This window comes from Pogona vitticeps, chromosome 3 (genome assembly GCF_051106095.1).
Source record: "Pogona vitticeps strain Pit_001003342236 chromosome 3, PviZW2.1, whole genome shotgun sequence".
Lineage (NCBI taxonomy): Eukaryota > Metazoa > Chordata > Lepidosauria > Squamata > Agamidae > Pogona > Pogona vitticeps.
Window position 1 is genome coordinate 86,533,169 of NC_135785.1, and position 16,771 is coordinate 86,549,939.

Here is a 16,771-nt window from a genome sequence, read left to right on the forward strand (position 1 = left end):
AACGATATGTGCTTAAACTATAAAGAAAGAAAAAGTTATTTCAGCTATCTGTTGAGAAACCATAACAGAGTGTAATTCTAAGACGTTTATCTATGTGCGAGTTTTAAATAAACTTCCTTCAGCTTTCAAACACTGGTTATTATTTATGAAAAGAGCAGTCACAAGATATTATATGACACATACCGCTGGCCTACATTGGAACACATTGTCAAGACTGTCTCTCCAAAATAACATAGGCTGTGTGTATTTCACAAAAAGTCTTCTTGCCTTTTTTAAAATGGCAGTGCAAATACAGTTTTTAGCTGTGGCAGTATGAAAACAGCTGTGGAAAGGGAATACTGGTTGTTTGCCAGTATTCTCTTTGACTTTATGGCTTAAATTCTATTGCATAACTGTACACAATGCGACGAGGGTGATGCCATCAGCCATGGCTCAACCGCAGCTGTTTAAGAGCAATAAAAAGCTTCCTACCCCCTCACGTTTGGGGGATTCCAAGTGATCAACAAAACAAAGGGAACTGGTACATCCGCGGAAGTCCAGATTATAAATGAGAGATGAGGTCTCAGGATGTAGAAAGTAGAAACAAGCTCTTTATTCTGTATTTCTTTAAATGAGTCGTTAAAAAAACTCTGGCTCAATGTGTTTCGGCGAAGCCTTCTTCAGGAGTGAGCTTCTCTATACCTTTCTTTGGTCTATATCAGCTCCAAAACTAATTGAAAGTGTTCGAAAGTGCTCCTGGGTCAACTTTCAGGAGCTACAAAACAAGAGGGAGAACAATTTAAAACAAATGGAAAATCGGTCCTTCCCCTATTCTGCAGCTCCTGATGGCTGCCCTAGGATGAAGGGGATCTCAAGAGATTGACTCTAGGAAGCTTGTAATTGCTCCAGAACAGCCACGGCAATGGCATGGCTGATGTCGTCCTTGCTGTGTGTCATAGCTCCACCAACAGGTGTTTAGCTGATGTCTCTTGATTTAAGAAAAAATCTGAGAGCATATTGTCGTTAAATGAGTATTTATCTATAGTAGTTACCTTTTACAAGTTTTTCAGATAGAAAGCTAAGTATGTTAAACCCCCAGTGGCTGGCACAGAGTGTTTCTGAAGTGTTCAGGAGCTGGAATATTTATTATTTCAGAGAGAGAAAGATAAATTCTTACAGCATACCTCATGTGCTCTTCTACTCCAAAGTCCTGCTGATTTCTGAGTAGCATATAAGACCTATGTTAGAATTATGTTAGAATTATGTACTGCCAAGTTACAGGACAAACTTGTATGCCACAGCTGGATTTCCCCACTAGCCTACCACTCTGAAACCTACTCTGGAGAGTGCAGAGCAGATTTTGAAGATGCCAATTTGGGCTGTAGGAGAGAGGGGTAATCTACTTTATCATTTTCAGAAGCTGCTTCAATGGTAGAAAACAGAAAATCGGATAACGGCCACACTTGGAGTACACCCAGTGGAACTCATAAGGACTGACCTCTATACCATCTGTATAGGGTTATACTTGTATTAATTTGTTGTCTTCTGAAGGAGTAATAGAATGTTTAAAAATTACCAAATTGAAAATATAATGACTGCATCGTTTTTATCACTACTTGTGGATATGACCCTTGCTCAAGAATTTTATCCAAATATGGTGTGAAATCTCTGAAAGAGATGATGATGGTGATGTAATATTTTTAGCTCAAGATAGACTGTGCTATCCATTGCCAAGTAGTTTTCCCCTCTTTTTTAAGGTTGGAAAAAGAAAATAATAATTCTGTCTTCTTAGAGATTATTAGTATCCTCTGCAATTCATTAAAATGTTTAAATTAAAAAAAATTCTAATACAAATTACCCCTTTTCTTTTCTTTTGCAGCTCTTGTAAATGTGAAACTTTGGGCTATTGATCGGCAATGTTTCCAAACAATAATGATGAGGACTGGCCTTATCAAGCATACAGAGTATATGGAATTTTTAAAAAGGTATGGCACTTTTTATTTTAAATTATATCTATGCTTTCTGCTCATACTTTCTGCAGTTTTTGCATGAGTTTTTGTTTGATTGTTCTTGTTTGAGTGAATATAGTAGATATAATGAGCAGTTGTTTTCACCCAGCACTTTTTATTTTCCATTTCAACTACATGCATGTCATAAGACCTGGAAGGAAAACTAATGATGTCTCAGCCTCATTATTGTGTGCTTTTTTCTCATTGAAATTATTTATCTGCATAGTTGTTTGTAGAGCAAAGATAATAAACAGATAAAGAGCATTTTTCAGATGAGCCAGAGACCTTTCATTTAGGAAAGCACTATTAGAGAAATAATAAAGAAAAAAAATTAAGTAGTTTTAAGGCCAGTTTGGGAGCTTTAAACACTTGTTTCTGTATCTTCAATACACAAGCACATTACAAAGCGGAAGTGAAATAAAAACTTTTGCTGCAGGCATATACAAAATATGGGTCAAATGAGTCAGAGAAGAAGAATAGTGTGCCAGTATGTCTTTTTATCCCTTAAACTTGAATGTAAGCTCTCCAAATATATTCAAGTATTTCTGCTTTAAAAAAATAATATCAAGTACCCAACAAAATACGAAAATAACATAATTATAGAACAGTCTAGTTGAGCAAATGTACTCAAATATGAATTACATTTTAATTAAAAATCATCAAAATATGTGGTACATTTACAGAGAAAAAAGGATACCACGCAAATCTACCGGGCAGCTGTGTGTAGCCAACAAGCCACTCATGTTGCCTGGGTAACAGTGTTCCCATTAGCCTTCAGTTCTAAGCCTAGTAAAGCTATTTCCTTCCAAATTTGTTCCTGTATGTTAGTCTTACAGAGCCATAAAAAGAGGAATAATCTAGTGTAGAAATGGAAGTACTGTGTAAATATACTAAATCTATCTCAAAGTTTGGAATTATTCAACAGTCATTGTCATGAAGAACAATTATACATAATCCTATGCAGCTTTATGTGTGCCTATGCTCACTGGAGTCAAATTGGACATGACACGTTTTCTATAGTGTCTGTTAGTTATGCCGTGCTTTCCCAAAAATAAGACAGGGTCTTATATTAAATTTTGCTCCAAAAATGCAGTAGGCCTTATTTTCAGGGGATGTTTTAATTTTTTTCATGTACAACAATCTACATTTATTCAAATACAGTCATGTCATCTTCCTCCAGTTGCTGCACAATGCTGCACAATATTGGAGGACGGGGTTTCACATGACTAGGGCTTATTTTTGGGACAGGGCTTAGATTACAAGCATTCCGAAAAATCATACTGGGGCTTATTTTCAGATTAGGTCTTACTTTCGAGGAAACAGGGTAGTAATGTGCTAGATCAGGCTTGTCCAACCCGCGGCCCGAGGGCCGCATGCAGCCCAGGTCAGCTCGTAATGCGGCCCAGTGCAATTTTTTATTTTTAAAGAAATTCCAAAGTTTCAAGTTACACTGCCGGCGCTTGTGGCCAGAATATGGCCGGGGCATGTCACAACAGTAAAGGGGGAGAGAGGGAAGGAAGGAGTGGGAGGGGAGGGGACAGGAGGGCTGCATGACTGCATTGCACCATCCCCATCAATAGGTGGACCTCCCAGCCCCATAAAGCTGCCGGAGTCGAAGCTAGCAGCCTCTGCCCTCTCAAATCGCAGCTGCTGGTAAGTGCGCTTGGAGCGGGGCTGTGGAGGACAGCTAGGGCTGCCCCCCATGTGGCCCAAACCAAATGTATGTGCAGCCCAAACCAATTTTTCATCTTCTAATGTGGCCCAGGGAAGGTGAAAGGTTGGACACCCCTGTGCTAGATTATTAAAAAGTAATTCCCATTGAACAAAGTAGGCGTATTTTTATAAGAATATATTTTTAGAATAGGGTCTGATCTCTTCTTTTTCTTGTTGGGTTTTCAGTGGGACTTATCAAAGTGATCTGAGTGAATTCTGTAAAGGTGTGTTAATCCTTTCGGCCACCCTCTGAGGACAGAAGGTGTCCGGCATAAGCTATGCCTGGTGTACTCCTGAGCTATCTAGATGTGTATATCCATTTGTACATGGAGAGCACATACAATCACGAGGCTTAGCTTCCTCCAGTCAGGAGACTTATGGAACTTAATGAAACATATCATTCCATAGATGTGCCTGAAAGGAAGGTGAAAAATGTCACTATGGCTATTGGAAAGGAGTGAACCATATGCTTGAAGATTTCTTGAGCAGTTGATTCCTTGTATTGATTTTTCCACCAGTGCTATACACTCCATTTCTTTAGTAACATTTTTTCCACTTTTCCTGCTGTGAACTGTTTGTAGATGTGCTTCCAAGCACCATTGGCAGAACCAGCTGCTTATGCTTTAAATGATTTATTGTCGTCCCCCCAAAAAAATAGATAAAAGATGAAGGGAAGAGGTGGATGGGTTGTTCAGTTATCTTTTCCATCCTCTTAAAGGCCTTTACCCAGAATTGGGAAGTCAATTAACAACTCCACCAAAAAATGTAAGAGTTAGGCATGCTACCAATTCTCCAGTACATTTTAATTGATGTGATTAATTTTAGGAGAGGTTAGATACCAACAATAAAGCAATTTAGAATTATGCTGCCTAATGTCTGAAGAGGTGGAAACCTGGCAGGCCCATGCTTTTAGGAACACCAAATATTATCAAAGTCAAAATCTTTTTCCCAATCTAATTTTTCAACTAAGTGCTTTTATATATGGCATCAACCAATAAAGTGTAAAACTTGGAGATTAGTGCTTTGATCTCTTCTTTAGTTTGCATAACAAGATTTTCAAAAGGTGATAGGGGCCCTGCTATTTGGGCTTTAACAAGAAAAACTGAATAACCTAATCTATTTGCATCCAAGAGACTTTAATTGATTCTACTTCTGTCTGGATTTGTGGTCTGATTTAGAGTTAAACCCTACAAATAGTTTTTTAAGGAACTAAATGAAGGCCCTTGGATTCTCAGCCCTTAAACTCAGAAAATGTACAGTATTCTTTTCTGCAAACAAGGGATGACCAAAAAAGGGAATCAAAGATAATGGGAAAAGTATAAGTTTTCTCTCACACATGGACCAGATTTTTAACGCATTGCTCAAAACAGAATTGCTGATACTTTTCATCTTTGAAAAGGGAAGTCTTCTCACCTCATTAATGTGGTAATTTCCACATTCATTGGGGATGTGAATCACGGATTACCCAGACCATTTTTCTTGTCTGCTTTGCTAAAGTTTTAAATTTGATATTCCTATACTACCTCTGTTTGTGTGTTTATAATAAATTGAAAATGGAATTCTGTTCCTTCTAACCTTATTAACAAATTGAGAGATTATTTTATGCCGTACCTGAATACAAATTTAGAGAACAGCAATGAGAATAGTTTGAAAAAAGTCTCTGCTGTTGACCACTTCTTGACAACAAACCATCTTATTCTTCCCAGCAGCAATTTCTTGTTCTCAGAGTGAGATCACAGATCAGTCTTCCCTTATCACAACAGAACAATCTTAACAGTAGGAAATTTGAGGTCAGCATCTGTAACTTTACTGAGAAAAGTCTTTATAATCTAATTTGTACCATTTGAGATGCAATTTCATCCTATGTTCATTTCTCTTTGTCTTGTGGTTCTGCCTAGAAGACCAATTATTATTCCCCCCACCCTCATAGCTGCCATTATTCATGCATGCAGAAACAACAGATACTGTCTCATTACGAGGCTTATTATTCTCATTATGTTGACACTTACAATCCATGTTATTATATATTTTCAAAGCATGACTTGGATCAAGCCCTTCTATTCAGTATCATAATAGATACTGATCTCAGTCAATGTCTATTGTAACTTAATTGATGGCAAGATTTATGTAGTTTTTGTCCAGTCTTCATTTGGTACAATTTCCTTCTTTTATCCATTTTATGAATCACTGTCATTTGTCCACTAATGACATAACCAATCCCTCTTCTCCATTCTGTGCTACCCACACCACACTCTGGAGGACTAGTTCCATGTTCTTAATTCTTATATTTCAAATCACCCTATTTCTCGCCAGTAATACATTGACCCATCTCTTGGCGTACACTCCTTCCCTTTCTCAAACACATGTACCAAAAACAAACTCCATATTTTAATGGTTGTTGTAGGTTTTTCAGGCTGTTTGGCCGTGTTCTGGAACATGGCCAAACAACCCGAAAAACCTACAACAGCTATCAGATTCTGGCTGTGAAAGCCTTCGAGAATAAACTCCATATTTGTTTAAAATCATTACACTCATCATTCCTCTTCTAATTTTAATTTCACAAGTTAGCTGATCATTAATTGCCATATTCCAAATTTCTGTGTACCACTCCTCCACAGTAATTTATTAGCCTTCCAGTTTTTTGTGAATATTAACCTTGCCATCATCACCATTATAATAATTAATTCCTTTTCTTCCCCCTTCAATTGCTTATTATAAAGGAAATTAAACAAAGCAGTCATTCGGGACATTTTTACCTCCACACCAATTATGGTATTTCTCTTATCGCCTTGAAAATCATTGTTCATTCCTTCTTCCTTATTTCACAAACCCACCACTATGTATATATGCCCCCTTTTCTTTAATGTATCTCCAACATAATGAAAGTACAGTGGTGCCTCGCAGAACGGTCGCTCCGTAGAGCGACGAATCCGCGCAACGGTGCTGTTTTTGCGATCGCACCTAGATAGGGCACAATTCACAGAGCGAAGGACGGTAAGCAGTTCGCTTACCGACCTTCGCTTTGCGACCCGCCAATCAGCTGGTCGGTGGGTCCAAAATGGCCGCGCGCAGCGTTTTCGTGCCCTTGGTAAGCAAGGGGAGGGTGCGAAAATGCTGCCGGAACATCCGAAATGGCTGCACGCAGCATTTTCGCGCTCTCCCCTCGCTTACCAAGGGCACGAAAACGCTGCGGCCGGCCATTTCGGCTGTTCCGGCGGCCATTTTGGACCCGCCGAACAGCTGATCGCAGCCATTTTCATGCCCTCGTTCAGCGAGGGGAGGGTATGAAAACGGCTGCCAGCCGCCCGGAAGCATCGTTGAACGGTGAGTATTCAGCCCAATTGGAACGCATTAAACGCTGTTTAATGTGTTCCAATTGGTTTTCTTGCCCCGTTCAACGATGCTTTCACACAGAGAGGGTTAATCCGGAACGGATTAACCTCGCTGTGTGAGGCACCACTGTATATCTTTATTTATTATATCTAACTTTACCAGTGTTATATACAATCTCCGGGTTACTTTGTAACAATTTTCTTTCATCCGTACATACATATTTTGCATTATTATTTTAGCCCACATTTTACTCTAATTTTCTGTTTTAATTTCCTCATTCAAATCTTCTTGACAGAGAACTTTTAACACACTTTTTAAAATATTCTGCCTGTATTAACGTTTTATATATTATGCTTATTGTTCCATTTCTCTCTTATATGTTCCCTATCTTGCATTTGTTTTGTCAATTCTTTTATCCTCATAATTCCTTTACTTGATAAGTAAGGGAATTATGAGGGAGTAAGGAAATCTTTTAAGATTCCCTTTAAGATTATCTGTTTTTTTTTAAATTTCTGCAATCTGTGACAAAGGTGAAGGTGGTGGACTTATTCCTTTATAATTTTTCCAAAAGTCTGTATTTTGTTAAAGAAGGGATTATCTATATTTTTCATCTCTCCCTTGATTTTCTCTTTTAAAAATATGTTTTCCATCATTCCTTCTTTCCATAAAATTCTAACTCCCTCTGTTATCATTTTTTTATTCACTATCAGGAATATGTCTCAATTGATTTGCTATATAATATAATTTAATATTCATAGACCTACATGATGTTCTTTTTGTGATACCATACATTTTTATTAATTCGAGCTCTCATATTACTGTTGCAATATATATTAATCATTACCTGCCATTCTTTTAACTGTTGTTGCTCAACTTTCATTGGTATCAACCAAAATAAAAAATTAATTTGTTCATAATTTTCATTTTACATAACACTAAGCCACTAAAACAATTTTTTGTTTTTGAAATTCCTTTATCTGTTCTCTAATTGCTTTATTCAACTTTTCCAGATTCATTTTAATCATATCTTGTAAGTTCCAAACAATATGTATTCCTAAGTATTTAATATCATTTTTCAACTTTCCCTCAAAAATATTCATCTTCATTATCTTTTCCTCTGTATATTTTAGTAGTATGCATTATGATTTATTCCAGTTTACCTTTAATCATGTTATTTCCCCAAATTGCTTTAAGTGTTTTTGGATTCTCTGTATAGATTCAGTTGAGTTTTTAATTAATAACAAAGTACAGTACCTGCAAATAAATTCACCTTGTTATTTTCCCCATATCCTATTCCTTTTATTTCTTCATCCTCTTTGATTGCATTTGCAAACATATCTATTAATATAAATAAAACTGGAGATCATGGACATCCTTGCCTTGTTCCTCGGACTATAGATATTGTATCTGTTATCCTATCATTTACTAGAATCTTTGCTGTATTCTGTGGATATAGTTGTTGAAATATATGCCTAAAATGAATACAGAATCTTAAATGTTTAACCAGACATGTTTAATGAGTCCCATTCCACCAAATCAAATGCTTTCAAACTATCCAGTGCTATTCTTCCTGCCTTACATTTGGTCTCTCATTGTCTTAAGCACTCTTCACACTAAATCTGCCATTTATTTTCCTTTTATAAACTCATTTCCTATAAAACTATTTGATCTGTTTGCCAAAATATCAGTAAATATTTTTACATATTGATTTATCAATGATATTGGTCTGTAGGATTCCATAAGCATTGGATTTTTACCTAGTTTTGAAATTAGAACTATTAATTATTCTTTCCACAATTGGGGAATTTCATCTCCTTTTAAAATTTGATTGTATAATGTTTTTAACTTACGTATAAGGAGTTTAACTTAATATATAAGGAGTTTAAAAAATACTTTATAATGCTCTGGGCCAAGTCCATCCATTTGGGGTGTTTTTCCTGCTGTTTTAATACCTTTGGTAATAATTAATATTAATTCTATTATGTAGATTCCTAAAATTACTCTCTCTATATTCTTTAACTTTCTCAAACTTTCTCTAATAATGGATTATTGCTAGTACGTATGTGTGTGTGTATTATATATATATTTATTACATCTTCCACTCTTATAATCTTGTATAGTTATCTTTTTTAACAGAGTTGATTTCACTAATAGTTTAGAGCTTTTATTATTGAATGCAAAATATTCTCTTTTAGAATATACAGTGGTGGCTTGCAAGACGAGCGCTCCGTTTTACAACGAAATTGCATTATGACGAAGTTTTTGTGATCGCAAAATTTCCTATGGAGGAATTTCACTTTGCGATGATCGGTTCCCTGCTTCGGGAACCGATTCTCGCAAAATGACAGTGTTCCTACAGCTGATCATTGGTTTCGAAATGGCCGCTGGGTAAAAATATTGGCTCCCTGCTCTTTTCTGGGATGGATTCCTCCCTGCACAGGCAGCGAAAATGGCCGCACTATGGAGGATCTTCGCTGGATGGTGAGTTTCAAGCCCATAGGAATGCATTAATCGGGTTTTAATGTGTTTCTATGGGCTTTTTAATTTTGCTTTACGATATTTTCATTCTACAGCGATTTCGCTGGAACAAATTAACATCGTAATGCGAGGCACCACTGTATTAAATTCCTTTGTATCCTTTCCAGATGAATTCGCTCTAATTCCTTCCTTTTTGCTTATAACTCTATAAAGCTTTGTTAACTCTAGTTCTTAAAATATATTTTCCGCTGCTTTAATATTGTCTTCTAATTCCTGTATTTTTAATTGATTTTCTAAAAAGTGCTTCTTTTACCACATAACCTCTAGCTACTTCCTTCATGAAATCCCATTTTATCTTAGTTTGTTGTCCCCCCTCTTCATTTATCTTCCTGGTCTCTTCCAAATTTTTTTATGAAATTTATCTATTTTATGTTTATGACAATAATTTTTTGCATCAGTTTCCCATCATTTACTTTCCTATAATCACATTTAATAGTGTATCCTTACTCACTTTAGTATGATTTGATATTTGTATAACATTTATATCTATATTATTTTCCCTTGCTAAAAAGTCCTTGGATACAAATATATGAACAGTTCTTGAGCAAGTCTTATGTAGTGTTGAATAGAAGAACTCCCTCTCATCCCCTTTTATTTCCCTTCATACATCCTTCAAATCAATTTTACTCATTACTTTTTTCAATATTGTATTTTTACTCCTCTTTTCTTCTTTCGGATTTTTTGTCCTATCTATAAAAGTATCTATAGACAAATTGAAGTCTCCTGCCACTATAACATAACCTTTTCGTATCTTATCTAGCATATTCAGTACATTCTCAAAAATGCTTCCTGGTTTTCATTTGGTGCATGTGCATTCAGTAGGGTGCTGTCTTCACCTTTTAGTTGGCCCTGAATTCTCAAAATTTGACCTTCTGTATCCTTTTCTACTTTTATAATTTTAAATTCACATATTTTGGATATTAAGATGGATAAGCCCCCTGGATTTCCATGTACCAAATTATTTCTCATTGACTTAAATTCAGTTACTGTACTTAGAAGTTCATTCACTCCTTTTTTGATGCATTTCTTGTAAAAAGATAATATCCACTTTCCGCTTATTTAATACATTCTGAATTTTAGCTCTTTTCACATTAGATCCTAGGCCTTTTGCATTCCATGTTAGCACCTTTTATTTGTTAAACCATGATTACCTTTCAGTATTTGATTTCCTAGTCCTGAGTTGTGCATACACATAAACATAATACTAACACTAACAAAATAAAGTAGAATACATTGTACTCTTCACCATCCCTCACTCTTCTTCACCCGTCTGAACTCTCTTACCACATTTATATTTCTTTCTTCCTCCTTTCTTCCTATCAACCTCCTTCGGTTTCATAGTCTTCTGACTGCAGGGAAGGGAGAGTGCAGCCTGATAACATGCCTGAGACCCTCTCTTTGTCTCACCCTATTATTTTACAAAAAGCTAACCTTTATCCATTTAATCAAAGTTAAAAGGAAAATTACCAAATTTCCAAAGCATAAAAACTTCTACTACTTAAATGTTAATTTATTGTATTAATTATTGAGGGCTTATTCCATCTTTAGTCATTCCCTTTATTCTTGATCTCACTCTGCTGTAACTAATTTTATCCCTAATACCTCTTTTTACCAGATCTCTTTCCTTTGTATTCTCTCCCCCCCCACCCCCCATCATCTGAGCCCTTTACTTTCTGGATCTTAGCTAGCTACCCTATATTTACCTTCTATGCTTTTACCAAAATACCCCATTTGAGATTGCAAAGTTACAACCATCATTTATTATTGTTATTACTATCAACTTTTTTTCACCTTGTTTTCCTTTTTGCTTTTCACTTCTTCTGATGTTTATATTTTGCTCCTTGTGCCTCTTTTTCTTGGTCAATATCAGTCGAGTCTTGATCTATTTGTTGTTCCTCTCTGACCTGCACACCTTGCTCTTCTTCTTTCATCTTATTAACTCACTTCTCTCATTCCTCTTTGGTTATCATGGCATAGTCTTTCATAATATCCAGGGCAGAAGAGGCTCATGCCACTCTTGTGTCTTTTCCCTTTAAATGTAATTCTCAACAACACTGGATAACCTCAGCTGCATGTTATGTTCTTTGCCATCAGAATAGCTGTAACTCCCCTCATTTAGTGCTGGAATGCCATTGTGTCATTGCAGTAGTCATTAAAGACCTGAATTGCATCTCCATTTAACTTCAGATTTTCTGGGTTTTCTCTTAAACCTTACATTAGTTCCTGCTTTTTTCTGAAAATACAGAATCTCAACAGGACATGTCTTGATGCTCCTCTATAGTTCTTTGTATCTGCACAATGGCTCCTCTCCACATTGTAAATTGACCAGGGAATTTCAGGGGCGAACCCATTTAGCCGGATGACAATTTTTGGAGATCAGGGTTTTTTCTTCTTCTGGTCTGAGATCTTTTATTCTCCTTTATTCTGATGTTTTGGTGTTATGCTATTGAATATCTTTTGAATCCTCTGGGTCCTCAGATCCATAGTGGCCATTTCCTGATCCAATAATTTACTCGAGTAATACTTGATTTGCTTTTGTGTAATCTCAGCTGTACCATCCATAGTTGTTAACTCCTTTCCCACTTTTTTTGCTTAATGTTTTATATTCCTTCTGTATGGATGTTACTTTTTGATCCAAATTGGCCACCCTTTGATCTAAACTGGATACATTTTGGTCTAAATTGGTCACCATTTGTTCTAAACTAGTCACATTTTGACCCACAATTGTCATTTTTTCATCCACTGACTTCAGAATTTCACTCATCTCCCCTATAGTATCTGGAATTCTTTTCACATCCATAGCTTCAGGTTTATTTTTCTTGTGATGCTTTTGATACATGGCTTCCACATGGGTTGAATGTGCAAGCGACTGGTTGGTTGGCCTAGTTTTTAGATCTGCAGTGTCCTTTATTGATTGATTGATTGATTGATTGTATTTATACCCCGCCTATCTAGTCATTTCGACCACTCTAGGCGGCTTGCAACATAAAGGATAACAAGTTCAAGAAAAATTTATAACAATTAATTAATTAAATGATTCTGCAAGATGGGAAAAATACAAAATAAATCAAATAAAGAGAAAAAGAATAAAAAAGGAAAGAGGACAGGAATTAACTGGAAGGGAAGGCCTGCCTATACATCCACGTTTTTACTTGGTTCTTAAAAGTACCCAGCGAGGGTGCAGCATGAATCTCCGGAGGTAGGTTATTCCAGAGGCGAGGAGCCACCGCCGAGAAGGCCCGGTTTCTAGTTCTTTCCTTCTGGGCCTCCCTCGGCATCAGGCTCCTCAGCCTCACCTCCTGGCTCGCGCGGGTGACACAGGTAGAACTATTTGGAAGTAAGCGTTCCACCAAGTATTGAGGTCCTAAACCGTTTAGGGCTTTATATGTAAGCATTAACACTTTGAAGTCAATGCAGAAACGGATGGGCAGCCAGTGCAGCATGGCCAGAGTAGGAGAGATATGTTGGTATTTTCTCACTCCAGTAAGGAATTTGGCCACTGCATTCTGCACCACTTGAAGTTTTCGCATCAGCTTCAAAGGAAGCCCCACATAGAACGTGTTACAGTAGTCTAATTTAGAAATTACGAGTGCATGTACTAAGGTAGTGAGCGCCCCCGTGTCTAGGTAAGGTCGCAACCGGGCAATCCGCCAAAGGTGGAAAAAGGCGGTGCAGACTACCGACGCCACCTGCGTTTCCATGGTGAGCACCAGGTCCAGGTGTACCCCCAGGCTGCGGACCCCACTCTTCGTGGCTAGAGCCACTCCCCCCAAACATGAGGGAGTTTCCCAAGCCACCATCCACAGGGCCACATCTCACCCACATAGGTCTTTCTTTTTGCTCTCTTTGCTTTGACCTTCCTTGATGCATTAACACAGTGGTTCTTAACGTGGGCGATAATGCCCCCCAGGGGGCGATTTCATTTTTCAGGGGGGCGGTAGAACGAAAAAGGGCAGTGTGGGGGTGCTGGAGCAGAAGGGGGCGGTAGGGGGCGCTGGAGCAAGCCAAACCTGTGAAGATGGCTGCAGCCTTTTTACAGTGTGCATGAATATATATTTTCCTCCAATTTTAATTTAGTTTCAGACTTTTTGTCTTGAAATTTTTAGTTCCTGCATTTGTTTTTATGCCCTTTTTATATTTCTTTTTGCGTCTTAAAATTCACTTGCAACTAAATCATTAAATGTTACTTTTTGGGGGGCATTTCATTTTCTTGGAAATTAATTTTGTTTTCAGGGGTCATTGGATTTAAGTGTCATAAACAAACAAACAAACAAACAAACAAGATATCATCACCGCGGGGAAGGGGGCGATGATAACTTCCTCAATGGCTCAAGGGGGCGTTTCTTTCAAAAAGGTTAAGAACCACTGCATTAACAGACTCTAATTCACTTTAGTAGTAAAAATGTTAATATATTTGTGAAGGCTTTCATGGCCGGGATCTAATGGTTGTTCTGGGTTTTTCGGGCTCTTTGGCCGGGTTCTGAAGGTTATTCTTCCTGATGTTTCATCAGTCTCTGTGGCCGGCATCTTCAGAGGACAGCAACCAGAGTACAGGTTGCTGTCCTCTGAAGATGCCAGCCACAGAGACTGGCAAAACATCAGGAAGAACAACCTTCAGAACACGACCAAAGAGCCCGAAAAACCCAGAACAACCAAATATGTTAATCTTTTTGCCCTGCATTTCTTAAAGTGGCCAGGAGATGGATCTCAATACTTTTTCCAAGCAACTCTTAAGAGTTGACCATGAGATGAAGCTCAAGATTAAGTGAAGTTAAGTGAAACAGTCAGAGTTTTATTTTAGCTTAGCTTATTTTATTTTTAGTTTAGCTTCTCTAACCCCCTGTTTATATATACTCTTCTCCTTTTAAAATTCCCACGGTGATCTTGCTTAACTGGCCAATATACATATTTTATCCACTAGACTCTGGCAATAGATTGGGAAATCGTTTTCCAAAACTGTCTGTTTAACTGAGATTTAGTCACAGGTTTCAGTCCCATATCTACTCCCTTCTGGGGAGGATATGCCTCAAAGGAATGTCACAGCAATTGTTTACCCAAGCTGATATTTCCTCTTGACTTCTTAGCCCACAATCAGATATCTACTCTCTCCTCCAGGGAGGACAGAACCCTGAGACAGTCTCAGCAATTATTTTTCCCAAGCTGCTGTTCCACAGTTTTAGACAATCCCGTTTGAAGTTTTGTTTTTCTTCTCGGCACAGGTCATATCAAGACATATTCACAATCCACCATCTACTCCCTCCTGGGAGGATATATCTCATAAGAACACTACCAAACTAATTTTCCCCAGATGTTTTCACTTAACTTCTTAATCAGTTTGGCTCTTTTAATGTACAACAATAAGTCAGCTAGACTACTTTCTATTTAGCTGTTTCCTCTTGCTGAGACACCGCCTCCTTTTTTGGGCTGAGATCTAGTTTAAAGTCAATTTTCTGCTTCCTCCCCTTCTGTTGCTTTTAGAGCTCATTAACTCAGAAGCCAATAGAGTCTGTGGAGTTTTTCTTTATTTTTCCTGCTCTGAGAATGCTTTCTCAGACAAGGAACCAAGAAATTCACCAATTTTCCATTTCTTTCAGGCCATACCCCCTACAATTTCTTAACTTGAGGAGAATTCAGATTCTTATAGTGGCGAAGGTTTCCCTCAAGGTTGTCTTCACATCACTGGACAACCAGTAGCCAATAGTAATGCACTCTCTCCAACTGAGGATATCAGCTTTGTGGACCGTTTGGTACGTGTGACTAATGCATGGGAGCTAGAAATTCAGAAATTTTCAGACCAACCCATGCTTAGATGTGTATAGAACTAGTGGCTCTTGCAGAAATACTTAATAATCATAGCAAAACTCATGTTGTCTACTTCCAGATTATAGAAAATTAACCTCTTCTATAAAGTGAATAAGGATTGTGAGATTTTTTTTTTTTAAACCCACCTAATTCCATTATGGTGGATGCAGCCCAAGTCATGTTCAAAAGTAAACTCCATTCAGCTTCAAGTGATAAAGAAGGAAAGAAATTTGAAACTATGTCCTCTATGATCTACCTTTCCTCTTCCATGCATGTTCCTTTCATTTCTGTTGATACAAGAATTCTCACAAGAATAAGACAGGACAGTGCAGCCGCATTCTAATCTCAATTTGACTGAAATCCTGTTGGGCAGGTTTTGCCTGTGCATCAAGAACAATACCATTGCCAACAGCAGATTGCTGCTGAATAAAAATTTCCTTTTTCAGTTTCTGGGTGATCACTAACTCATGGCATTGTGCGAACCATGTGATCAGTGGCATTCTACTGCTGACAGTGATGCTAATTCCCACTGCATAGTTGGAGATGCACAGCAGGATTTTGGACCATGATACTGAGGCAGACTTGATATCCATTTTTTCCCGTACTCTTTGATTGGAAGTTTCAATAATAACCAGCCAAGTTAGATCTATGCTCCCAAGAGAATGGCAAAATATTATATCCTGATACTCACTCTTTAAATCTCACAGCATGGAGGATCTGACTGTGACTGACTACCATACCCACCCGGGCTCATCATTGGCTTAGATATGTCTGGGGAGGCTAGTGCACATACCTCTTTTAGGTGTAAAGTCTTCCAGATATTAATAGGGGTCTCTCTGAATCAACTGTCCAAATTTAAAATCTTGACATTTCTTCAATTATCCTTATCCTTGAAACGTGATGGACTTATGATGTTATCACTTATACTTTATTCAGCAGCCATTTCAGCTCCCACTGTCTTGCTGATGTGCTTAATAATTTATTTCTGCCCCAAAACCATGAACCTTGGAGTCTGACTGATGCCCTCAGCAGACTTATTTCTCAACCTTTAGCCACTGTGAACTCAAGACTTATGTCTGTGGAGATAGTTTTTCTGGTAGTGCTGACATTGGCAAGATGTCAGCAAAGCCGTGTGCCTTCCCGTTTCATTCTCCTTATTTAATTTTTTTAGGGACAGAGTAGTGTCCCATCCAGCTATATCCTTTTCCCATGCTGCGTTTCCAGAGCAAAAACATAAAGGGCAATTCATTATATTTGGTGAAGCAGTTTCACCTAGATATTTTTCCAAGTGGAGTGGCAGCTGCAGTCATGCTGTGTTTTGAGCATTTGATGACATATGGTTATTATTATTATTATTATTATTATTATTATTATTATTATTATTATTGTTGTTGTTG

General features: G+C 37.6%; 1 protein-coding gene across 3 annotated transcripts in view; it reads left to right on the forward strand.

Moving 5' to 3' along the window:
- The window catches only part of PRKG1 (protein kinase cGMP-dependent 1), an 833,788-nt gene that overhangs the window by 547,932 nt on the left and 269,085 nt on the right, over positions 1–16,771 (forward strand). For all 3 annotated transcript variants that reach the window (XM_072995266.2, XM_072995265.2, XM_072995267.2), the window contains exon 4: positions 1,859–1,964. In XM_072995266.2, coding sequence (XP_072851367.1) covers positions 1,859–1,964 — 106 coding nt within the window. The remainder of the gene's footprint in view (positions 1–1,858; positions 1,965–16,771) is intronic.